The sequence below is a fragment of the Eublepharis macularius genome, chromosome 4 (genome assembly GCF_028583425.1).
Source record: "Eublepharis macularius isolate TG4126 chromosome 4, MPM_Emac_v1.0, whole genome shotgun sequence".
Taxonomy (NCBI): Eukaryota; Metazoa; Chordata; class Lepidosauria; order Squamata; family Eublepharidae; genus Eublepharis; species Eublepharis macularius.
Window position 1 is genome coordinate 177,223,779 of NC_072793.1, and position 26,452 is coordinate 177,250,230.

The 26,452-nt window shown below is 46.7% G+C and overlaps 1 protein-coding gene across 1 annotated transcript; it reads left to right on the plus strand.

Annotated features, from left to right (window-relative positions):
* Window positions 1-4,258: 4,258 nt before the first annotated feature.
* On the plus strand, window positions 4,259-25,894 carry LOC129327205 (zinc finger protein 91-like; the record flags this gene model as incomplete). Its single annotated transcript, XM_054975690.1, has 2 exons — window positions 4,259-5,094; window positions 23,787-25,894. Coding segments are annotated over 2 exons (2,133 nt in total), but the record flags the coding sequence as incomplete, so codon positions are not given.
* Between the last annotated feature and the right edge of the window lie 558 nt (window positions 25,895-26,452).

Sequence of the window (26,452 nt, forward strand, 5' to 3'; positions counted from 1 at the left end):
GCCAAACCTGATCTGATTTCCTGGCTGGAGGAGGAGGAAGAAGGTTTTTTCCTGATCTCCGATGAAGAGGAGGGACCATCAGGTAGCTACTTCGATCTTTTGTGGGGCTGTGCGTTGCCTGTTTTTTCCTTCAACGGCTGGTGGCTTTCTTTGTTGTTTATCTCCACAATTAGAGCCTCTTTTTCAAAGAGCTTGGCTGGTTTGTCCTGGTGTAATTTCCTATAATGGTGGAAGTTGAATGGTGGTCCCCACAAATGCGGGATGAAAGCAAATAATGAGTATTTAAAATGAGCCATGAAATAAGACCTTAAAGCTACATGTTCCTATTTCTACGGCTCCAATTACTACAACAGTATAAATCCTGAGTTAATAACAGCTGTAGCTTAGAATGATGTTATTGTACAAACCCGGAATAGTCAATGAGAGTATTCAGACCAAAAGGTCCCAAACAATCTAACTCAAAGGTCCAGTATGCCTCCCTTCCCACAGGTTCCTTATTATGATCTCTAGATCTGTCTTTTTTAATGACCTGTAGAACCGAGAATCTGAATTGTCTGTCAGTGTTGTGATAATCTACAAAATGTTGTGTGAGGGGTGCATCAAAACGCTTCCTTTAATTCTAGAAATATGCTCTTGTATGCGCACTTTAATCTCAATGCTTGTGCTTCCAACATAAATGCGTGGGCAGCTGCATTCAATGGCATACACTACCCCGTTGGTGTTGCTACTTATTCTGGTAGATTGAAGGGGGTGGGCATTGCTCAGTTCCTCATCCTGACTGGGAGAAGGGAAGAAGGGAATTGCCTCCTGCTCTGTGCCTGATCCCAGCCAGGTGAAACCGTGGGGTGGGCACAGCCACATGCTCTGCTCGTGATCCCAGCAAGGAGAAGGGGCGGGCATTGCCGTCTGCTCTGCTCCTGATCACATCTGGTTGAAGGGTGCGGGCATTTCCACTTGTTCCGCTCCTAATACCAGTTGGGTTATGGCGGGGGTGGGCATTGCCACCTGCTCCACTCCTAATACCAGCTGAGTTCAGGTGGGTGTAGATATTTTCACCTCCTCCGCTCCTATCCCAGCTAGGTTAAGGCAGAGGTGGGCATCTCCATCTCCTCTCCTCCTGATCCCAGCTGTGTGAAGGGGAGGTGGGCATTTCCATCTGCTCTTCTGATACCAGCTGGGTTAAGGCAGAGGTTGGGAATTGCCAGGGCTGGGCATTGCTACCTGCTCCGCTTCTAATATCAGCTGGGTAAGATGGGGGGGCGGTCATTGCCACCTGCTCTGCTCCTGATCCCAGCTGGCTGAAGGGGGTGGGCATTGCCCCGTGCTCTGCTCCTAATAACAGGTAGGTGAAGGCAGGGGAAGCGGGCTTTGCCACCAGCCCTTCTCCTGATCACAGATGGCTGAAGGGAGGGGGCAGGCATTGCCATCTGCCCCGCTCCTAATACCAGGTCGGTTAAGGGGGAGTGGGCATTGCCACCTGCTCCACTCCTAATACCAAGACAGAGGCAAATCCAAGAAACCCAGAAATACAAACAAAACACTTGGGAAATAGAAATTATTGCACAATTAATGGTTATTTCGAAAATAGAAAAATCTATTAAGGTGCTCAGTGCACAAACTTGTTCACTGCCCAGAGCCCATGAGGATGGGCGGTATATAAATTGAAATATAAATAAAAAATAAATAAATAAAAATAAAATATATAACTTTGAACAGAAACGTGATAGTCCCAACAAGCCGAAGGAGTTGATCGGTCATAGACTGTGCCCCTTTAACACTTTTCCACCAATCATGCTAATGAGAAAGTGTTCAAGTTCACTGTTCTGTTTGTTTCCAATAAAAAAACCCAGCAGAGATTTCAAAAAGATCGGTTGAGGTGTGAAGCCCGGCGGATACATCCATTGGGGACCATACAACCTAGAGGCTTAAACTCTGAAAATAACCTAACTTGCTTTTTATGAGGTGTACTGCCCCTTTAACAATATGTAGCATGGGCTGCTTACTCTGTATTTAAGCTTCCTGGTGGGAGGGAGTTTTGTTGGCCCCTGAGGGAGTGGAAGTTCTGTGAAACAAGCTGAATCATCAAGCCAGCAGCTTGTAGGGCCAGGGACCTCTGCGGAGCTCCTCATTCTTCCTTGGAATCCATCTACAAAGGAGATTTGCTTTCCACACTCACATTTTCTACAAGTTCATCGCCTTACCTTTGAAATAGACACCTCCGTTTTCTCATTGACCTTGGTTGATAGCCCTTGGTCAAAGGAACAGTTCTATGTATGGGAGTCTCCGGAGCTTATTTACAAGAAGAAATTATTTATGAGACTGTTTAAATTTCCTCTGTGGGACTCTCTTAAAGGGACGCGGTCTATGACTGATCAACTCCTTTGGCTTGTTGGGACTATCAGGTTTCTGTATGCATAAATGCATTGTTCAAAGTGATACAATTTGTGCACTGAGCACCTTAATAGATTTATCTATTTTTGAAATAACCAATGATTGTGCAATAATTTCTATTTCTTAAGTGTTTTGTTTGTATTTCCACTCCTAATACCAGCTGGGTTAAGGTGGGGGTGGGCATTACCACTTGCTCCGCTCCTAATACCAACTGGGTTAAGGCATTCGATGGGCATTGCCCCCTGCTCTGCTCCTAATACCAGGTGGGTTAAGGCAGGGGTGGGCATTGCCACCTGTTCCACTCTTAATACCAGCTGGGTGAAAGCAGGGGGGGGGCTGATATTGGCACCTGTTCCTGTTCCCGGCCCGGCCTTCCTTCCACGGCACATTTTCTGGAGGGACAGGGTGCCTTGCCTGGGCTTCCCTCCCCGGCAGTGCCCTCTGGTGGTGCGCCAGGGTATAAAGTTAGTTGTCTTACTCCTGCTTACTCAATTATACAGTAAGATGTCATTTATAGTCCACCTTTCTCACTGAGACTCAAGGCAGATTACATAGTGCGAGATAAGTACAATCAGTATAAATGACATTTCCATACAGCGTCAAGTACATTTACATAAACAATGCCGTAGGATAAATAAATACAAGTTTACAAAGACATAGCATTAGGAAGGATCCAATACAGAGTTGAAGAACTGCTGAAACAGAACATAATCAATTCTAGGACTTACATTAGGCAATATGAAGCACAGGTAGTATATAGGAGTACATAATTTAAAGGGCCAGATAATATGTAAGGCAACGTGGCAACGGTGAGGTCTATGGTCTGTAACTCATTAGCAAAGCATCTGAGACCTCCTCCCTACAATACTGCCCTCCTATTTGAGTAAAAAGCCTTTTTGAATCATTGAGTTTTGCCTCATTTGCGGAAAGCCAGGAGAGTCAAGGAAGCAGCCCCTCCATTGTGAGGTGAAAGGAGGAGGATGTTTGTGCAGGGAACAGAGGACTCCGATTTCAGGAACAGAAATATTTACCTTAAAGATCGCAGTATACAATTGCTATGCACCAGAAAGAATGTGCAGCTGAACATCTTAAGGCAACAGTATCTGAGCACAGAGAACAAGAAAAAGGTAAAAATGAACCCCTCTTTCCATAAATGTTAAACATATCTCATGTCAAAGAGAGTGGGGGAAATACCTTAATAGTTTCAGGATTTTGATGTCAGATTATGTTCATTTCCATCTGGCTGCTCACCTCTCTTTTGACCTTCTGCTGTATGTTTTAAAGCAGGAGTAGCTGTCCCTCTTTTAAAGGGCATGTTTCTACCTCCCCCGCCCCCAGCAACTCTTTCTCCATAAATTCACCAAGGCAGTAAAATTACTGAGTAACAAAGAGGCAGAAAGCCTCCCTTAAGATTTCTGTCTTTTGTCCACTTGGGTTAGCCACATAACCATATGAATGGCTACTTTGCCAATTAACGCACCTTGGAATTTAGAAGGAGTGGAGTAGGCAAGGGGGAAAAGACTATTTCAGTTTCATCACTGAGCTTTCATGCAGCACAAAGACAAAAATTATAAAGCAAAGTAGAAAACTGTCAGGCAAACATTTGGGGGAAATGTTGCATCATCAGCCCAAATTTCTCTTTCTTTCAGGAGGAAGCATATGGGAGTCAGCGACTGACGCAAAAGAAAATCCAGTGACTGAGAAAGAAGATGCAAATTCAGATGTGAAAGAGAGCACTGAATTTGATGTTCATTGGAAGGCCTATAAAAGAAAGAAAATATATAAATGCTTGGAGTGTGGAAAAAGCTTCGAGGAGAGTGAAAAACTTACTGTCCATCAAAGAAGTCACACAGGGGAGACACCATATAAATGCCTGGAGTGTGGAAAAAGCTTCAGTCAGAGTGGAAATCTTACTGTCCATCAAAGAATTCACAGAGGGGAGGAATCGTATAAATGCCTGGAGTGTGGAAAAAGCTTCAATCAAAGTGGAAATCTTACTGTCCATCAAAGAATTCACAGAGGGGAGAAACCACATAAATGCCTGGAGTGTGGAAAAAGCTTTAGTCAGAGTGGAAATCTTACTGTCCATCAAAGAATTCACAGAGGGGAGAAACCGTATAAATGCCTGGAGTGTGGAAAAAGCTTCAATCGGAATGGAACTCTTACTATCCATAAAAGAAGTCACACAGGGGAGAAACCGTATAAATGCCTGGAGTGTGGGGAAAGCTTCAATCAAAGAGGAAAACTTGCTGTCCATCAAAGAATTCACAGAGGGGAGAAACCACATAAATGCCTGGAGTGTGAGAAAAGCTTCAGTCAGAGTGGAAATCTTACTGTCCATCAAAGAATTCACAGAGGGGAGAAACCGTATAAATGCCTGGAGTGTGGAAAAAGCTTCAATAAAAGTGGACATCTTACTGTCCATCAAAGAAGTCACACAGGGGAGAAACCGTATAAATGTCTGGAGTGTGGAAAAAGCTTCAGTCAGAGTGGAGATTTTACTGTCCATCAAAGAATTCACAGAGGGGAGAAACCATATAAATGCCTGGAATGTGGAAAAAGCTTCAGTCAGAGTGGAAGTCTTACTGTCCATCAAAGAATTCACACAGGGGAGAAACCGTATAAATGCCTGGAGTGTGGAAAAAGCTTCAATAAAAGTGGACATCTTACTGTCCATCAAAGAATTCACAGAGGGGAGAAACCGTATAAATGCCTGGAGCATGGGAAAAGCCTCAATCAGAGTAGAGATCTTACTGTCCATCAAAGAAGTCATACAGGGGAGAAACCGTATAAATGACTGGAGTGTGGGGAAAGCTTCTATTACACTGGACACCTTACTTCCCATGAAAAAACTCACAGGAGAGAGAATCCATAGAAATGACTGGAATGTTGAAGGATGTTTCATGAAATAAATTGGCTTGCAAAATTTGGAAACAATGCAGCAATCCCAAGTTATGTATATTCTGTTATTCAGTATAATGGTATAAAAGGTTTCAGAGATTACCAGCCAGATCCAGACAACTCGCCATCCATAGTTCAGATATGTAGAAGTGTGGCTCTGCTTCGGTTCTGTCCCTGATGGTTAGCTGCTGTTACAGTTGGAAGATAGTGCTGACTTTTCTGTCTGGAAATCTCCCTTAGACCAAGGTTTCCCCTGAAAACATCCTGGGAATTGGCTGCCACTACTCAGGGATCTCCTGAGAGCATCTAGCCTGCTGTGCTGAAAAGGTGCCTTTCCAGGTCAGTCCTAGCAGAATAATCATGTAACAGGGTGGAAAAACTGAAAAGTACAGTAAACTAAGGACCTCCAAGGCAATCTGGTATGTAGGGAACAGATTCAAGGAAATATTCCAAAGAAGCTGTAGGAAAAGGGACAAAATACAAAACGCACGGAAGAACACAGTATTTCACAGTACAGTTTCTCAAAAAAAAGCAGTAAAGTTGGAGGATAAAACATGATTCTTATGTAAGTCCCAAGGGGTCCCACCAAGAGCCCAGATGCTTAAGATGGTGTTCTTGAGACATATTGAATCTAGGGGTTCTGTCATGGCTCCCTAGGGCCGTTCTGTGGGGGAGAAGAAACAAGATGCCTCACTCTACATTGTCTAGGTTGCAGAGTGAGCATGCTGAGTCTTTCAACAACACCCACAACTCACAGAGCAGGGCCCAGTATGTAGTGGAAGAAAAGGGTACACGAACACATACCATATGTGCTGGAGTGCCAGTGAGCATGGGAGAATAACCCAGCTACTGCACAACCATAACAGAGGCCTGTGATTTCAGTAACCCTCCAGCGCATTCCAAGGATGAGTCCTGTAGGTTTAGGGCCCTCCCATGGGGCCTGGAGTTCACTTGGAACTACACCTGCAGACCAGAGAGACCACCAGTTCAGCTGGAATAAACTACAGGTTCTGAGTGGAGACTGTGGCGTCCCATCCCCTTTTAGGACCTCCCTGCCTCAATCTCCAAGCAAATCCTCCAAATCTCCAGGAACGTCCGAAGCCAGAGCTGGCCATCTTGGTATGAGAGTCCTATCCTGTGGTCCACTTCCTTTGTGCCAGGGAAGGCTGTAGTTGCAATCGAGAGGAGCACATGGCGGCACCTCCATCACAGTCTTTAACCCCTCCCCATAGTCTTCTACAAAAGGGCCTCCCTCTGTTAAGTGGTCCAGATGCATCCGAGCCCCTTTGGAGCAGAGACGGTGGTCAAAAGACAAAGCCCACTTGTTCTGCTGGCAGCAGTTAGTCCCTCTGGCAACACAATGCAAGGCAAAATTTGGGCACAATCCCAAGACCACCACACTCACGTGTACCACCCTTACCCCCTGGCCAAGCAGGCACTTGCACATCGTCAGGTGTTAGGAGGTGACATGTCAGGTGTTAGGCATTCCCCTGCAAATATAGGCGGAGCCCAGTGGGAAAACAGTGGAATAGGATGGCTAGGACCATTTTTGATCCCTACATGAAGAGAGGCCAGAGTCAGGCCAGGCAAGCTCAGCTGATGTTTTGCCCACAATAACTGAAAGGGGGGAGCATTGCAGCTGATGGGCTGCACCAGATGTTCCTTTGGGCTGACATGCCCCTTCACAACTCCTGCATGCCACACTGAAAGGGGCATCACAGCCAGCGGCCTCCCAACATCCCTACCTGCACATCTGCCCCACCATGCGTGGGACGGGATGGCAGCAGTGCTAGGGGGCATGTTCTACCTAGCTCTGCCTTGCAACTCCTTCATCTCCTCCTCTGATCTGCGTCTCCTCTGTTCACTGTGAAATCCACACTGATGCCAGCAGAACAGGTGAGTGGGAAGAGGCGGGGCCTGCAGAAGCGTGGATGAGTTAGCTGGTTGTAGGAAAGGCAAACAAGTTCAGTGGCTCTATAAAGACTAGCTACCTTTTTTCCAGCATGCACTTCTGTGAACCTGAGCGCGCATACACCCTTAACTTGTATGAAGAGGGAATCATTCTGGGAAATCCTATGGGGCAATTATGGAAGGCGAGGAGGAACCAGGTCAATGGCAGGGCATGGTGGGAAGCAAGCTTGCTTTCCCTGAAAGTCAAACATAGACACAACTTGATCACTTCAGGCATTGGAGCAAGGAGGCAGTAATGAGGTCGGATGCCAACTTCCTCAGCCCAGTACCGGCTCTCTTCACTTGTGAACTGCTCTGGGAAGCCATGGTTCTCGCCTCCTTTTGCAGACAGAAGAGAGCAACCCAGTTGCTCCTGCTCTAAGGCATATGCTCACTTCCTGCCTGCCTAACCCTTGCCCAGCCAGGATGGCCATCGTGCTACACTGGGGCATGTGGGCGGGCCTCAGCAGACAGGATGCTTGGGCTTTCCAGTTGGTTGAGCACCTATAGGCTACAGCCTTTTTTTTTTTTGCATTCTCCCTCTGCCATCTTATTCTCACAACAATAGCCCTGTAAGGTAGATCATACTAAGGGAAAGTGACTTGCCCAAAGTCAACCAGTGAGCTTTTTTCCCCATACAGTTTTCTATGAAATTCATACCAAGTTTAATGTCTACTGTAATTCCTCTTGGACATGCATCCCGTTCACAGAAGCACCACCTACACACAGGCTCTGGCAAGGAGATTCTTCTCCACCTGTGCACATGAACCCAGCCCTCCTCCAGAAGAGGTGCACAGCTGGTTGAGTGCTCTTGCGGACAGGTCAGCCCCCCCAAGGCAGATCCAGAAGGAAGACGGCAACCCTCCCTGGCTGCCCCTCTCCACACTTACCCTAAAGCTTAAGAGCCTTGTCTGCCCCCCTCCCCTTGCCCGTTGCCCGGCTTAGCGTTGAACCTGCATGCAGTGAGGGGAAGGCTCAGACTTTGCTTTGGCGGCACTTCTTTGCAAAGGAGCCAGGGAACAAAGAGGCATCTAGTCTCTCCCTATCTTGGCTCTTCCCAGTTGTGAAAGTTCCCTGGACCCATTGCTGTCAGTCTCTATAGGAGGACCCTGTTTATGGTGTGCAAGCTGGGCAGAATCTGTGCTTTCATTTGGGCGCTTTTGCAAAGAACCCGTCCTGTCCCACCCCAATTCCAGGATAGTTGCTTGCTTGTGAATCTCTCTGCGCTATTCCTGAGGAACCCTTCGACCCTACTTTTCGAAAGAAAGAAATAATACAAAATCTGTTCATTTTTGTACAAAATGAGAATTTCTAAGTGACACCCCAGGCACAGTGAACAGCCCGGCCATCTCTTGAGTCTTGAACACGTTCAGCCGGTGTAGTTAGCAGCAGGGAGGCTCACCAACCCAGTTACCTGTCTTTCTCCTGTGAATGGAGAACAGGAGAACAGGTTCCATCTTGGAACCATGGATTCCAGACACCATCTCCTCCTCCCTCCATCTTAGAACCATGGATAGGCATCTGTGCCTATCCTTAGACTAGATAGGTAGATAGCATCTGCCTTTCATATCAGAGTATGGAGTTCCTACAATGAAGAACTCATATTTCTTTTCTAAATATGAAGCTAGTATATGCTTTGTTATTCTCTCCTTTGTACACACACCAGCCAGCAGAAGCAGCTCACAACCACCTATAATCACACTTCCACTGCTAAACAATAAACACTGCTAACAGCCCAAACGTGGATTCCTTTCATTAGGTTTCTGGGGCCAACATGCAATTTATCAGTTCTGTTGTGTTTTTAATCCTTCCCACGTTTCTTGTGGTATTAGCATTTCTTTAGTACCTGTTCTGGCCTGTTCTGTGGTGTTCTAGGAGCATTTTGGCAGGGAAAAAGTGAACGAAAGCCGGATATTTCCATGTTCTCATTTCTACAATATTATTCTCTGATGTCTTTGATACTTCCCGCTATGTTTTGTGGCACTAGCATTTCTTTGGTGCCCATGCCAGCCTGTTTTGTGCTCTTCCGGGAGCATTTTCCAGGAAAAGGTGAATCAAAAGTATTTCCGTGTTTTCATTTCTATTGAACGCCTGTACCTTTAATGCTTCCCCCTGGATTTTGTGGTACTGGCATTTCATTATTGCCTGTTTCCTGGTGTCCCAGGAGCATTTTGGCAGGGAAAGGGTTAATAAAAGCACGCCTAAACTATTGTTCGCCAATGTCTTTAATACATCCCCTGTTCTTTCCGGGACCACGATTTGTTTCATGCCTTTTACTCCATCCCTAAAGAACAAGCGAGCTGCGCTTTCCGCCTGCTCTCCGCCCTTCCTTCTCTTTTGTATTCATGGGCTCCTTTTCAGATATATTTCCCCCCCCCCCCCTCTGAGCACTCTGCTTGTTGCTGCCCAAGATCCCGCGGGGGACCCCAAACTTGCCCAGTGTCTCCCTCCGCCCAGTGAAAAGGGGGATCCCGCTTTAATCCCATCGGATCCCCTGCAAAACAAAAAGCCACCTGGATGAGCCCCCATGCCCTCTCTAGGAAGAACCGCAAGCGCTTCTGGGAAGTGTAGTTCTCAGAGAACAAAGAGCAGAGAATATCAGGAAGATTTAGGCAGAAAAAGATGTCTTCTTCTGTCCGCCCTGCAGCGGGCCCGCATAAGAAGCTGCCCCAAGCCGGGACAGAAGAGCCACGGAACCTTCTCTTCCCCAGCGCTTCAGGCTTGTTTTCCCGCTTGGGTCTTGTTTAAGGAACTACAATCCCCGGGAGGCTGTGCAAGCAGTAGCGTGGCCAAGCCTGCGTTTTTCTCGCAAGGGCCTCTGGGAATTGTAGTTCTCCAGAGGGGAAGCCAAGGATCAGCTTTCCTTCTCTTTCTAGGAAAAACACTCTGTCTCCCACAGTCGGCTGAACCTAGAAAATCCTTTTGGGGCTCGCAAGGGCGTCTGGGATCTGTAGTTCACAGGGGAGCACAAGCGCCCTAAGAAGCCGGGGTACTTCGTCCCGAAGAGGCTGTGCTAGCAGCAGCGAGGCCCCGCCTGCGGGTCTTCCTCGGGAGGAGGACATCGGGGAGACATGGCGCTCCACGGGGCTTCTCCTCTCTCTCGGCTTCCTCGGATGGAGGGAGATTTTGGCTTTCGCCTGTCTGCGGGAAAGGCAAGTCTGGGGTCTCATAAGCAAATACCGGGGAAGGAGACGGGCGGGGGCAGAAATACGTCTGAACGGGATGGAGGGGGCGGGTCAGGTCGAGGGAGTGCAGAGAGATCAGCGCGAAACCCAGCCGATCCCTCTCCTAGATGGTCTTTCCCAGTAGGCAAAATAGTAAAAAGTCCGGTAGCACCTTTAAAACCAACCCACTTTATTGAGGCATAAGCTTTCGAGAACCACAGCTCTTTTCGTCAGATGCAAAGAGGGCAGTAGTTCTTGAAAGCTTATGCCTCATCGATAAAGTGGGTTAGTCTTAAAGGTGCTACCGGACTTTTTACTATTTTGCAGCTAGAGACTAACATGGTTCACTCCTCTGGATCATTCCCAGTAGGTGCGTTGAGGGTGATTCTAGCCAAGGAATGACAGCTCTGTTGTGGCTGCGGAAGAAGGGAGCTCTGACTCTCGAGTGCTTACACCCTGCAGAGCTTGTGGGTCTCTAAGGTGCCACTGGACTGAAATCCTGCTGTTCATTCGGCCAGTTTAAGTTGACAGAGTTGGATGCAAGCTTTATAGCAACACAGAACGCATGTTCAGGCAAAAATATTTAAAGAGGAAACTTGTGCAAACAGTTTCTTTCTTGAACATTGAGGAACAAGACTAGATGACCAAAATCCTCCCTGAGCTCACTGGTGTGGGGAGGGCGGACTAAAAATTGAATAAATTAAATTTACTGGGCAATATTTTCCTCTTTCAGGCATCCCTAGCGTCCTTTGAGGAGGTAGCCGTGTTCTTCACAGAAGAGGAATGGGCTCTGCTCAGTCCAGGCCAACGAAAACTCTACTGGGAAGTGATGGAGGAAAATTACGAGACCGTAGCCTCATTGGGTAAGAATCTTTTCCCTTTTCTCCTCAACACAGAAGAGAATAACAGGTGGCCTCTTCCTTTGGCCCTCTGGACCCCACCCCTCCCGTTCATTTGCCACAGAGGAAAGAATGGAACTCTCATACCTGGGAATCGTACAGCTTTTGAAAATGAAAGAGGAATTTGTTGATGAAGAGAGCTTTGATCAGGAGAGGTGGAAGAGATCCACTTAGACTCATGCCTGCAAATCCCTGAAGCTCTTCTTTCACTCTCTGGTCTTTCCTTTTTTACAGTGTGGCTCTCCCACAGTCCGACCCCCACCCGTTCACCACTCGTGGCTCACTGCACTTGCAGTATAGCCTTTCAGGGTTTGCCCCTGTAAGTTCTGCAGGCTAAACCCAAAGCAGCGTTTGGCCATTGATTTCTCCAATCTCTTTTGAATGTATTATGTATTCTCAGATAAATTTCAATACGCTGCCTTCCGCCAGATCTTTCTTTGCTGCTTCCTCGAGAGTATGGTTCCAACGTGCATCATGCTCAAGTTTCTCCTGGCCCAATTATGTCCTGGAACGCCATCTCCTTCCTATTTCCGGTTATTATAAATGTGATTCCACCTTTTTCTTGCCAGCCCCATAATCCACAGTCACAGTAATATTATTTTACTCAGGGTGTGCCCATTTGAGATTTTAAAGAGTTGTTTGAATACCGAATGAGCAGTTCTGCTGAGGGTTTTTACCCTCAAAGTGGGGACTGGAGATTTTCCTGCCTTTCAGCTCTGTACTGCACAGATCAGTTCCCCTGGAGAAAATAGATCCAGAGGAGTTAGCTGTGTTAATCTGTAGTCGCAAAATAGTAAAGAGTCCAGTAGCACCTTTAAGACTAACCAACTGTATTGTAGCATAAGCTTTCGAGAACCACAGTTCTCTTTGTGCAGATACATCTCAGGCATCTGACAAAGAGACCCAGAACAAATAACAAACAGTAATGTATTTATTTTTTTTTGTCACCATGGGCCATAACATCCTAACCTCATAGCACACTACATATCAGTACAAGCTAGACAGTCTGTCATAACAAAATACAAATAGCACTATTCATTTCAGTACCCGTTAGACAGTCCATCGTAACAAAATACAAGTTATAACATTTAAAATAGCTGTACAGATAAATACAATAAAACCCTAGAATAAAATATATTTATAATTTAGTTAAAATTCTTGTGGAAGCTAAAAGTCGTGTAGAGACCGCTGGGATTAGTCTCTTCTTTATGTTTGTCGGTAGATAAAAGTGGCCACCTTAAAAGTAACATCTAGGAGGGCGTCAGTCGATAAAACCTCAAAGGATTCTTCCTCTGAACCAGAGAGATTTGTGAGGAAGGGTTCAAAAATTTGTTTCTAATGAGCTCATGGAAGGGGCAGCATAAAATGTTTTGGGACATGCCAACACCGGCTCCTCGGTAAGCTTCCACCTCATTGGAACCGCAAGGGCAAAGCTGCTGAGCAGCGGGTATTTTTTGATATCTATCCTAGATATATGCCAGGGGTGACCAAACTGTGGCTCGGGAACCACATGCGACTCTTCTAGACATATTGTGCGGCTCCTGGAGGACTCTTGAGTATTGCCGTGACCATACATTATTTTAGTTTATTTCCCTCTCTCCCTTCCCTCCCTTTTCTCCTTTCTTTCCATGTCTTTTCCTCCCTCCCTTTCCTTCTTTCTTTCCATGTCTCTCAGCTTTTCAATAGAAATTTTGGGGTTGCCAGATCTGACTCAGAAAATACCTGTGGACTTTAGGGGTGAAGCCTAGCAAGGATGTAACATCACTTTCGTGATGTCACTTCCAAGTCAAAGGTCAGGTGATGGCTCTTCCCAAGCTCCATCACTTCCGACGATGTCACTTCCAGCATACTGCACCCAAATCCCACCTCTTCCTGTGATGTCACTTTCAGGGCACTCCCCCAAACCCACCTCTTCATCGGAAGTCACTTCAGTGTATCATGTCTTGTGGCTCTCAAACATTTGACATATATTCTATGTAGCTCTTATATTAAACAAGTTTGGCCACCCCTGATAAATGCTGATGGCATGGTTTGGAACTGCACTTAAGTAAATGCCTTCCTTAAATGAACGTTAGTAAGGTCAGCTAGGTAACGTGAAAGAAATATATTTTTCTTAAATCTAGGTACCAAAGAGAGAATTTAGAGTGGCATACCTGGCTAATATCACGTGAGGCATCCTTACCAAAAATTCACTCCCATATTTTGCCTGAATCCCAGCGCTTTACCGTCTCTAGAGAGGGCAAGGAATACAGATGTAAAATAGGTGATAGTAGTTTAGACCACTGGTTCACGTCACTGTAATAATGGAAACTGTATTTTACCAAAGGGTCACCCAGGGTGCTGCCAAGCTTTTTATAATATTTTAATAGCTTTGAATGCACTCTAGATTGATGTAGACCAAGTTCCAGTCTTAAGCGTGATGTGGGGGTTCCCAGGGGGTTTTCTGGGGGGCGTTCTGGATGATTTCTAATTGCTTTAAAGTTTTTTTCATTCTGCTCCCAAATTTCTGCCCCGTATAAAAGTTGCGCTATCACCTTGCCCTGAAAGACCTTTCGGGCCGGCGGGATTAATTGGCCACCCTTGAGAAAAAGAATTTAAAATTAATACCCATAGTGCATTGTACAGTCGATAGAGTAGTATTAAGGTGAACCTACCATGACTGGGACAACTATGCCTGGGTATTTAAATGAGGAACATTTCTCTGTTTCGTGGGCATTAACTGACCATCCATGCTTAAGACGGTTGTTGCCAAAGACAACAATTTTTCTTTCTATCTATCACAGTTGTCTGCTAGGCTGGCTAACAACCTTCTAAGACCGATTTGGGTAAACAACACTACTGCCATGTTATTGGCGTACAATAAAGCAGAGATTTTCTGACCAGCTAAGACGGTGGAAAAGGAATTCTGAGAAGTCACAGCCTGAATAAAATCATTGATATAAAAATTAAACAAAAAAGGGGCCAGCAAGCAATCTTGTTTGATGCCTCTTCTTAATGGAATGGAATCTGTAGGGTGCCAGCTTGTGGCTAGATAAGGCTCTTCCTACAGGTTCCCTTTCAAAAGCAAACAAGAGTCCATTGATTGAATAAGGAAACTTTACTGCAGAAAAGGTCCATTATAGTCCACTGTCCTGAATAGGAGACTCAGGATGGTACACAGTCATTGTTACCAATGAAGGGCAAAGCATGAGGTACAGAGTAACAGTTCCCATCTGCATCAGCCTCCCCCCACAGTTCTCAAAACAACATCTTTCAGTCTTGGGAAGCTGCTCTCCTTCAAGGCCAATGCCTGGTGGAACGGTGTTAGACAAAACAGTCTCCTCCGGTGGGAAAGCTGCCTGGGAACTGGTGCACCTGCGGGGAAAGCACTTAGACACTAGAAACATTAGAAAATGGAGTCAGTACAGTTTAAATACACACTGGACCTGACATTCTGCCCCCCTTAAAATAGATCCCCCCCTGGCTTATATGGGTAACGAGTATGAAAAGCTTTGGTTAATCTAGGAGCATGTACATGTACAGAATTCACCCACTCATCGTATCCAGAATCAAAGTCCTTCCACCTAATGAGGTAAAAAAGCTGATTCCGTTTGATCTTAGAGTCCAAAATTTGTTGCACTTCGTAGTGTATTTGGTCGTCTATCAAAGTTGGGATGGGTGGAGCTTTGATGTGCCACTTGTCGTCGGTGGGAGCTCTTTTAAGGAGACTGACATGAAATGTATCATGAACATGGCGTAAGTTCTTGGGTAAATTTATAGCAACAGTCACTTTATTAATTACTTTGCGCACAGGGAAAGGCCCAAGGAACTTTAATGCTAGTTTGCGGCTTGTCTGAGCTAATTTCAGGTTCTTGGTGGAAATATAAACATGATCTCCAGGTTGTAAATCCCATTCGGCCACACGATGGCGATCTGCGTACTTTTTGTAATCCAGTTTGGCTTTCTCGAGGTGTTTTTTAATAAGAGTCCATTGCTGCTTGGCCTCCCCCCACCAGGAAGATACATCAGGCGAATTAGAGGGATGGAGGGGGGGAGTGTCCAACGGGAAGGGATTGAAGTGAGTCCCATATACAATTTTGAAAGGGGCTTCCCCAGTGGAAGCATGCACACTGTTGTTGTATGAGAACTCGGCTAAAGGAAGAAGGTCCACCCAATTATCTTGTTGGAAATTAATGTAGCAACGAAGGAACTGTTCTAAAATCTGATTAGTTTTTTCGGATTGTCCGTCGGTTTGTGGGTGGTGGCTTGAACTGATTCCTTGCTCAATATTCAACATTCGCAAAAGCTCCCGCCAGAAGGTGGCAACGAACTGTCCGCCGCGATCCGAAATCACCTTGGACGGAAAAGAATGTAATTTTACGATGTGTTTTAAGAATAAATCTGCCAGTTTTCGAGCGGTGGGTATAGCAGTACATGGAATAAAATGAGCTTGTTTGGAGAACAGATCTACCACTACTAAAATGCAATTATGTCCTTTTGAATTGGGTAAATCAGTGATAAAGTCCATGGATATTATTTCCCACGGTCTGTCAGGCGTCTCCAATGGTTGTAGGAGGCCTGGAGGTTTCCCTTTCCGGGTTTTGGCGCTGAGGCAAATGGGGCAGGAGCTGATGTATTGGGAAATGTCTTTGCGCATGCCCGGCCACCAGAATTGCCGTTGTATTAGATGCAACGTTTTCAGATACCCATAATGACCAGCAGTGGGGGCATCGTGACATCTTTGTAATATCTCCCGTCGGAGGCTGTCTGGGACATAAAATTTGCTTCCAGCTAGCCAGTCCCCCTGTGGGGATTGCGTCAGTTTGCTTTTAGGCGCTTTACCCCCCTCCTTTTCCACCTCAGCTTTAAGTTTCGATTTCCACTCCAGGTTATGCGGGAGGGGCTGTCTTGCGCGGCTGCGGGTAGTTACCACGCCTCCCAATTGCGTAGGGGAGAAGACTGTGTCTACAGTCTCCTCCCGTTTGCTCTTGTGTTGGGGCATGCGCGATAGGGCGTCTGCAAGAAAGTTAGTTTTGCCCGGGAGGTAATTTAAAGTGAAGTTGAATTTGGAAAAGAATTCTGCCCATCGCAATTGTTTGGCATTCAGTCTGCGAGGGCTGCGAAGGGCCTCCAAATTTTTATGATCTGTCCAGACCTCGAAGGGATATCGCGCCCCCTCCAGCCAATGTCTCCAGTTAGTGAGGGCCGCTTTCACTGCAAAAGCTTCCTTCTCCCACACATTCCAATTCCTTTCTGCTTCTGAAAATTTCCTTGACAGGAATGCACAAGGCCGTAGTTTCCCATCCTCCCCCTTCTGCAATAATACCCCTCCTATCGCCGCATCGCTGGCGTCGACTTGCACTACGAAAGGGTAATTTTCGTTGGGGTGGCAGAGGATGGGTTCCGTTACGAATTGTTCTTTTAGGCATTCGAAAGCAGTTTGGCAATCGGATGTCCACTGTATTTTGGAGGAGGGTTTTTTAGCCTGGTCCCCTTTATTTTTCGTCCTTAACAATTCGGTTAAGGGGAGCGTGATTTGAGCAAAGTTTGCTATAAAGTCTCTATAGAAGTTGGCAAAGCCCAGGAAGGACTGCACTTCTTTGCGGGTGGTGGGAGTTTGCCATTCTTGGATCGCTTGTATTTTGGCTGGATCCATTTTTAACCCCTCTTGGGAGATACAGTACCCAAGGTAAGTGAGTTCAGTTTTGTGGAATTCACATTTGGACAGCTTAATGGGGAGTTTATTGTTCATCAAAGTGGACAGGACCTTTTGCACCATTTGAACGTGTTCCTCCTCCGAGTCTGAATAAATTAATACATCATCAAGGTACACCACTACACCCTTATAGAGGAATTCGTGTAGAACTTCATTTATCATGGACATGAATACAGACGGGGCTCCCGCCAATCCAAAGGGCATAACTAAATATTCATACTGTCCGAGGGGTGTATTAAATGCGGTTTTCCACTCATCCCCTGCCCTGATACGGACGTGGAAGTAAGCATCTTTTAAGTCTAATTTTGTAAAGATCTTACCTTGGGCCACGACGTTGAGAAGATCTCGGATGAGTGGGATGGGATAGGCGTTGTTGGTAGACACAGCATTAAGTCCTCTAAAGTCCGTGCACAGTCGAAGTCCCCCATCTTTTTTCTTCACGAAGAGTACCGGAGCGGCATGGGGGCTATTGGCTGGGCGGATGAACCCTCTTTGAAGATTGGTGTCGATGAATTTTCGGAGCTCCTCTCGTTCATGGAGACTCATGGGATAGAGTCGTCCTTTGGGCAATGAGGCTCCAGGTACTATTTCCACCGCACAGTCAGTTCGTCGGTGCGGGGGTAGAGTATCAGCTTCTTCTTCGGAGAAGGCATTCAGAAAGGGCCAGTACGGTTCGGGAATTTGGTTTATTTCTTCTTGGGTGAGAAGAGCCTTCTCGGTGTGAGTTGGATCACTACCCCAGTTTTGGTTCCAGCTATGGTTTTTACAGTTGGAGTGAGTGAAGGTGATGCACCCCTCTGCCCAATTTATGTAGGGATTGTGATCACATAGCCACTTACTGCCTAAAATTAACGGGTATTTGGCAGTGGAGCTGATGACAAAAGACCTTTTCTCCCAGTGTTGGCCCATGCCGGTGATTATTGGGATGGTTTCAGTGGTAACAGGGTTCATATTGGTGCCATCCATTTGTTCAAAAATCACTGGGTTTTGCAATTCACGAGTTGGTAGCACTAGTCCGTTGACTAGGGCCGGGGCGATAATGTCTCTCGAGCAACCCGAGTCGATGAGGGCTTGCACTCGGATGTGCCTTTTCCTCTCTGGGTTAAGTAAAGTCACTGGCATGAATAAGATGGACCCAGGTGGCCGGTTCCGTGCAGGGACGGGCTTGGGGCGGATCTGTCGTTTGGGCCCTTTTACGACAGATCCATCTCGTTTCCCGACTGGGGGCTTTCTGGATTTACCTCTGCGTTTGGGGAAGCGGGGTCGTATTCCATAACTTCTTCCGCTTCCAGTCCCCTCTCTGAGGCGGGCCTTTGGGAAGCGCCGTGGCCTCTGTTCGTGCGTGGCGCGGGAATCGGGCGTTGGAGAGTAGGAAATGGAGCAAGGGTTGGACGCCGTAGTTGAAGCGGAGGTCTTTGCACAGGCCGGTAGGGGCATTGTGCTGCAAAGTGACCGGCTTGTCCGCATTGCAAACACAGCCCTTGTTGCCATCTAGCATCTCTCGCTCCACGGGTGGCATACCCAGCTCCCCGTCCTCCCTTCTGTAAAGTCAAGGGTCTTCTTTGTCCCGTTTGTTGTTGTTGTTCAACCAAACGGACTTCCAAGATGCGATTTTCAACTTCGCATGCAAGTTGGATCCAACCTAACAAGGTAGGGGGATTGTCCTGCATAAGGGCTCTGTCCAGAAGTCTCGGGTTTAGCCCTTGCTTGAACAGGATGATTTTGGTGGACTCCTCACACCTAGGGCATTTGGCAGCCAATTGTCGGAATTTCGTGATATAGTCTCTCGCCGACATGCTGCCCTGTTTAATGGCTTGCAATTCTGTTCGGGCCCTGGTTTCCTCTAAGGGGTCTTCATATTGCGCTCGAATAGCATCCACCAACCCCTGGAGAGTATTGAGTTCCGGGGCCCCGATATTGTATAGTCCTACATACCAGTCCACTGCTTTGCCTTGTAAGCGGGAGCCGAGATGTTCAATTTGACTGGCCTTGCTGCCGAAGAGGTGTCCCCACCGGTTGAAGAATTGCACGACTTGCACTAGGAAAAATCCCAGTTTGGAGGGATCCCCATCAAAAGTAGCTTCCAGTTTCACCCAGCCCATCGGGAGGTCTTGCCTCGGAGCCGGTGCTGGGTAGAAGTCCGTCGGAAGCATCAATGGCACTTGAGGTACGGGGGGACCCAGTTGTGGTAGCGGCGCTGGTTGCGCTGGCGGCGGCATCACCGGCTGAGCCGGGGGTGGTGGCCTCGGCTGGGCTGGCGGTGGCGCCCTCGGCTGGGCTGGCGGTGGTGCCCTCGGCTGGGCCGGTGGCTGCAGCCGTGGTCGGGCAGGCGGCTGCAACCTTGGACGGGCTGGTGGTGGCAATACCGGAGGTGCTGGCAGTAGCGGTTGAGGTGGAGGTGGCCGGTGCGGGTGAGTAATGACAGGCCACTGAGGGGCGGGTTGGTGGGGTCGTAGTGGTGTAGGCCCCACCGGTTGGTTCGGAGGTGGTATTACGGGCTGCTCAAGTGGCAACCGTATCGGTTGCTGCAAAGGGGTTAGTTGCGGTCGAAGCGGAAGGGGCCGCAGCGGCGAAGGCCTGATGGGTGGTGGGCCGCATGGGCTTGCCCCTCCCGGCGTCGTGTCTCTGGGACGCAAAGGCTGGTCTTGTGGCGCCGGTAGACCGTCCCTCGGGGTTTGCTGAATGGGAACCACTTCTAGCGGTCGTTGCGGTAATTCCTCCCCAGAAGGGGCCGGAGGTTCTTCCGTCTGATCCGGCCGAACTGTTATTGGAGAAGTGGGAGGGGGTATCACCGTCGTCTCGGTTGGACGGGCTGGCCCTTCTTCCCCTTCTCTAGGCTCCTCCACTGGAGTCTCCTCGGGAGATGGATCCCCGTCCGATTTAAGGGGTTCCGTCGGAGTCTCTCCAGGTACCTCAGCTGGAGTATCCCCGCTCGGCGGAGTTTCGTCTATTCTAGGAAGTTCCGCGGGCGATTCTCCCGGTTCTCCAGGGTAGGATTCCTCCTCTCCCGAAGGCAGGGGCTGCTGCGGGGCGTCCTCCACTGGATAGGACATAACACTTTGGAGGGTGGCGATTTGTACCGCCATTTCTTCAGGTGAGATTCTCTCTCCTGCCCCCATCGCTGAGATTAGGTGAATGGCATGAGCCAAACTTTCCTCCATATCGATCAGCCTAGCTTCCAACTGTTGCATTCGACTAGGACCCGGTTGCCCCATCACGGAACCCCCCTCGGTTGTACTCACCGGGGAAAACGGCCCCCAAGGCGGAGGATCTCCTTGATCGACTCGCGATCTCGCTGCTAGAATTCCTTTGGCTAGGCCCGTCACTGCCGAGATGCCGGAATCTACAGCATGGGTGCGACTTTGCATTTGCACCCAACTTTGTTCAGGAACTTCCGTTGGCTCTTTCCATGGGGCAAGTTCCGAATAACCCCAACTCAGGGCGCCGCGGCGGGATGTGTTCCCGTCCGTCTGTTCGGCCGTCCTGTTCCAAAACAGCCACGGTTGGCTGCTATCCAGCTCAGGGACAGTCTCTAGGCTTCGGCGTCCGTCCATCGAAACTCTTGGATGTAGCCCTCCGGCCCGGCGCTCTCGCATTTCTCGGGGTCTGGCTCCCCACTCCGACGGGGTGGGTAGCGAGATCAAGGGGAGAGCGGCAGCCGTCGGCCTTGTCCCCTCACTGCCGAGGTCGATGAGAGGCGGTGTAGAAGTCGAGGCTCCGGCCCCGGCTGGCACCTGAGATTCTTGGGGTTGCGTTGTTTGACTGTCGGGGGACGCATACGGATCAAACAAAGGATCCCTGTCCGGGACTACCTTGGATTCCGCTGGGCCCGACTCAGGCATGATTGGTAACAAAATGTCAGCTTGTGGCTAGATAAGGCTCTTCCTACAGGTTCCCTTTCAAAAGCAAACAAGAGTCCATTGATTGAATAAGGAAACTTTACTGCAGAAAAGGTCCATTATAGTCCACTGTCCTGAATAGGAGACTCAGGATGGTACACAGTCATTGTTACCAATGAAGGGCAAAGCATGAGGTACAGAGTAACAGTTCCCATCTGCATCAGCCTCCCCCCACAGTTCTCAAAACAACATCTTTCAGTCTTGGGAAGCTGCTCTCCTTCAAGGCCAATGCCTGGTGGAACGGTGTTAGACAAAACAGTCTCCTCCGGTGGGAAAGCTGCCTGGGAACTGGTGCACCTGCGGGGAAAGCACTTAGACACTAGAAACATTAGAAAATGGAGTCAGTACAGTTTAAATACACACTGGACCTGACATAGGGGAGGCAAACTGGATGAAGCAACAGCCTCAGAGGCCATGCTTTGCTGGAAAACTAGGTGAAATTAGATATTCATAAGAAATGGGTTCCCTATGAGGACCCCAGATAGCTTACATTTTTCTTTTCCGCATTTCATCTGCACAACAACTTGGTGAGGTAAGTTAGGCTGAGAATCCATGCCTGAACCAAGGTCAACCAGCAACTTTCTGTGCTGAATCCTTGACCTCCTACAGCCAAGAGAAGCTGCTGTATAAGAGTGGTTAAGTGGTTCAGCTGCGAATCAGTACTCTACAGGTTTGAATCCCACTACTGGCGTGAGCTCAACAGGTGGCCTTGGATAAGCTACTTCTCTCAGCCCCTGCTCCCCAGTTGCATCATGGGGATAATAATGACACTAACTTGTTCACTGCTCTGGATGAGACACTAATCTGTCTAGAAGAGCAGGATATAAGCGCAGTTGTTGTTAGTCAGGCCCTCTGCCAATAAACCACAGTGGCTCTGATAGCTGAGGGACATTCTTAAACTCCCTTTATTTAGTAAAGAAGGGGTTATTTTTCAACTCTTTTCCTGTGCTAGCAGGTGCCCAATTTTGTCTTGAAATATCCTGAAATCTAGGTGCCCAACCTACATTTCAAGACAAGTTAGGCAGTCCATCATAACAAAATACAAGTTAATAAAATTTAAAATATCTGTACAGATAAATACAAATAAATTTTGAGACCCCCTCACTTTTTAAAAAATGAATTATGCCTACTCCAGTCCACTGTACATTCCAGTACAAATTGGAGGAAGCGATTCTGGAAATTAACAGGGCCAAGGTTGAACTTGTAAGGAATTCTGAGGAACCCCTCACTTCCCACTATATCCCCTTTCCTAACACTATTCCTTCGTTCCCTCCTCCTGACAACCTCCTTATTGTCAACCTTTCTCTTCTCACCCATGAGCGAAGCTGTCTGTGGTCAATTTTCCCTCCTTACCTCCCCAAGGCACAGTGATGAAGTGCCAGCCCAGCCACTGGAAATGCCAAAACACCTCTTAAAAGGACCCTACTCTCCCCGCAACCAGAGGTGGAAGGCTGGCAATACTGTGTGGTTGGCTGGCAACAGCCAAAGAGGGCATTAGATTTCTGAAGTGTTTCCACCCTTCCCCTTTTCTATAAAGGAAAAAAAATCAATGCAGCAGGATTTGAGTCCAGTGGCATCTTAGAGGCCAACACGATTTTCAGAGTATAAGCTTTCGAGATTCTAAGCTCCCTTTCCAGACAAGAAGTTATCTAGCCTCATGCGTGCTGCGGGCGATAGGAGCAACTCCTCCAACAATATTGTCAGCCGTTCGTAGCGCACTCTCAGTCCACCAGTGGAATCTGTTCTTTCACGTGGACTATTTATCCTTTTGGACCACAAGATCTGCACAGATGATACAATTCTGTGGTGACTTGTAGGCCTTTTGCATCTTCTCTGTCTGAAGGAGTACTTCCATTGAGCCTCAGAACAGCAGATGGATGCTATCCCTTCTAAATAAACACATAAATACATAAATGAAAGGTGTCTGAAGAAGGGAGCTCTGACTTTCAAAAGCTTACACTCTAATCTTGTTGGTCTCTAAGGTACCATTGGACTCTCATCCTGCTGTTCTTCTGCAGATCAACACAGCTACCCCCTTAAAACTATTTCAATAAAATTCAAGGTTTTATTTTTTAACAATCCTGTACTGTCTTCATGTGCTTCCTAAATTAACACTAAGAAACACATTAAGCATTCAGCAACAAAAGCAAGGAATTCCCTTCGATCATGTGGTAACCTCTTCGACATTTCCAAGACATCCTGGAACATAGTAAGAGATTGCTGAGGTTTTTCCAGGCTCTTGCTGCAGCTTTATCATTCAATACTGACTGTACCTGCTAATAGTCATTTTTTCCTTTTCCTTTTTATTTGATTTCTGTCTCTCTTTTCCATCTGTAGATGTGAGGGGCGTGACGAATGAGAAGGAAGCAGAAAGGATGATTGGGGAAAGAGATGTAGATCTGCAGGTAGAAGTGAAATCTGAGGATCAAGTGGTACCCAAGAGGGAGCAGAGAAGCAACACGAAAGCAAAACAGAAGCAGAGGAAGTATTTGGTGGCCTGTCCGAGCAGGAAGATACCTGAGGTCCCAGCCCAAGAGGAAATACAGAAAAGAAAGAGAAGGCTTACAGGGACAGTGATTGTGAAAGGATTGAGTTACACGCCCAGAGTTAAAAACTATCAGAACATTACAGGATGCTGGAAAAGAGATAAATATTTGAAGTATGGAAAGACCTTCTTTCAGAATAGCAAGCTAGCAAAACAACAGAGGAAGCGCACAGGGGAGAAGCCATATAAATGCTTGGAGTGTGGGAAAAGCTTCTCTGAGAATAGCTACCTAACTAAACATCACAGGATTCACACAGAGGAGAAGCCATATGAATACTTGAAGTGTGGAAATAGTGTCTCTCAGAATGCTGATGTAACTAGATGTCAAAAAGTTCACCCGAGGGAGAAACCATATAAATGTTTGGAGTGTGGGAAGTCCTTCTTTCAGAATGGCCACCTAAATAGACATCAAAAGTTTCACACGGGGGAGATGCCATATAAATGCTCGGAGTGTGGGAAGAGTTTCACTCATAATAGCTACCTAACTGGACATCAAAAGGTTCACATGCGGGAGAAGCCATATAAATGCTTGGAATGTGGGAAAAGCTTCTCTGAAAATGGCATCCTAACTAAACATCACAGGATTCATACAGGAGAGAAACCATATAAATGCTTGGAGTGTGGGAAGAGCTTCTCTCAGAATGGCCACCTAAATAGACATCAAAAGGTTCACACGGGGGCGAAGCCATATAAATGCTTGGAGTGTGGGAAGAGCTTCTCTGAAAATAGCACCCTAGCTACACATCTAAAGGTTCATACAGGGGAGAAGCCATATAAATGCTTGGAGTGTGGGAAAAGCTTCTCTCAAAACGGCACCCTAAATAAACATCACAGGATCCACACAGGAGAGAAGCCATATAAATGTTTGGAGTGTGGGAAATGTTTTTCTCAGTGTAGTTCCTTAATTACCCATGAAAAGTTTCATATAGGAGAGAAGCCATGTAAATGCTTGGAGTGTGGGAAGAGCTTCACTGAGAATGGCACCCTAACTAGACATCTAAAGGTTCATACAGGGGAGAAGCCATATAAATGCTTGGAGTGTGGGAAGAGCTTCACTGATAATAGCACCCTAACTAAACATTATAGGATTCACACGGGGGAGAAGCCATATAAATGCTTGGAGTGTGGGAAGAGCTTCACTGAGAGTGGCACCCTAACTAGACATCTAAAGGTTCACATGCGGGAGAAGCCATATAAATGCTTGGAGTGTGGGAAGAGCTTCACTGAGAGTGGCACCCTAACTAGACATCTAAAGGTTCACATGCGGGAGAAGCCATATAAATGCTTGGAGTGTGGGAAGTGTTTCTTTCAGCGTAGTAACTTAATTATCCATGAAAAGTTTCACATGGGGGAAAAGCCATATAAATGCCTGGAATGTGGGAACAGCTTCTTTCTGAATGGCCACCTAAAACGACATCTCAAGGTTCATACAGGGGAGAAGCCATATAAATGCTTGGAGTGCGGGAAGAGCTTCTCTCAAAATGGCCACCTAAATAGACATCAAAAGGTTCACACAGGAGAGAAGCCATATAAATGCTTGGAATGTGGGAAGAGCTTCTCTGATAACGGCAACCTAACTAAACATCACAGAAGACACATAGGGGAGAAGCCGTATAAATGCCTGGAGCTGAATGCTTAGTGTGGGAAGAGCTTGTCTCTGAATAACAAGCTCGCTAAACATCAAGAGGTTGCACTCGGGAGAAGCCATATTAGATGGGGTCACACAGGGGAGAAGCTATATAAATGTTTAGAATGTAGAAAGATGTTTGGTGAGAGCTGAAGCCTTACTTGCAGCACAAGTTTCACACAGGAGAATAGTCATCCAATCCAAGTTAGTGTGTGGGACACAACTTTGTTTGTCTGACCTTGCCTGCTTATGAACATGATGTGATTTATGCTTGTTGCCCTGACAAGGGAACATCTTTATGCCTAACTTCCTTCTTGTCCATCTTACTTTTTTTTTTTGTTAGCATCAAATATATGCATGTAGGACTCCTGGTGTGCAAAATATATGTATTTTTTCTGTATTCTCCTAAAGCCTCTCATGTTAATGGATTATTCACTGAGGTGGTGAGATTAATTACCTCTTACAAAATGCTAGAATTTACCAATGGTAAGAACTTTGATTCTGTCTGTTTGAAAAGTTGTCATGTTGTGGATTATTTTTTTATTCTTCCCCTTGAAGGTCAATAACGAATGTAACTTACCATCTATGTGTATCTTAGGGCTACAATATCCCCTTTCTGGAAATTTTATTTTAAATATTACTAATAAATTTACTAACAGTTATCACTTTAGTAAGTTTTCTTCTCTAGGAATTTTGTTCAGATCAGTTTTGCAAGGTTCTGCACATTTAGTCAAAAGGAGTGCTGCTTATCCCTTCTTTCCTCATTTTTCAGTTATCTGATTCATAATTTTTATCAGTTTTATTTTTAAGTGGTTTGCTAGTTTAGATTCTTAGTTTAGTTTAGTTTAGTTTACAGAAGATTCTCTTTTGTAAAAAATGAATAGGTGTCTCCTGCTTGGACAAGATCGCTTGCATCTTTGTCTCCTCAGTTTTGCTTGGCCGATGGCATTGGAGAGCATGGAATATATCAAATGCATTTGGCAGTTTTCCTTAGTGTCATGGGAAGATCTTCCCTTCTTTCAGTGCAGTTAATGTGATGCAAGGGTCCTGCTTCCTATATTTTATAATATTTTACCTATTTCCAGTCCTGGGAGGGGAGGGATGATGTATTTCAGGTATAAACCACCTTTACGTATTGTTATCTGTATTCTAAAGTAGTTTCCAGTCTCTCAGCACGTATTTCCACTTCTGATCAAAATAATCATTTCCCCCTGTATCTCTGCATCGTTCCTCCTGCTGGCCCTTCTGTGTAACTTCCACCTCCTGAACAGGATGTGATGACTGATGTGTCTTCATTCTCGCTTGCATCTGAGGAAGTGAGTTGTAATTCACAGACTCTTATACTCCGGAAATTTAGTCTTTTTAAAGGTGCTACTGAACT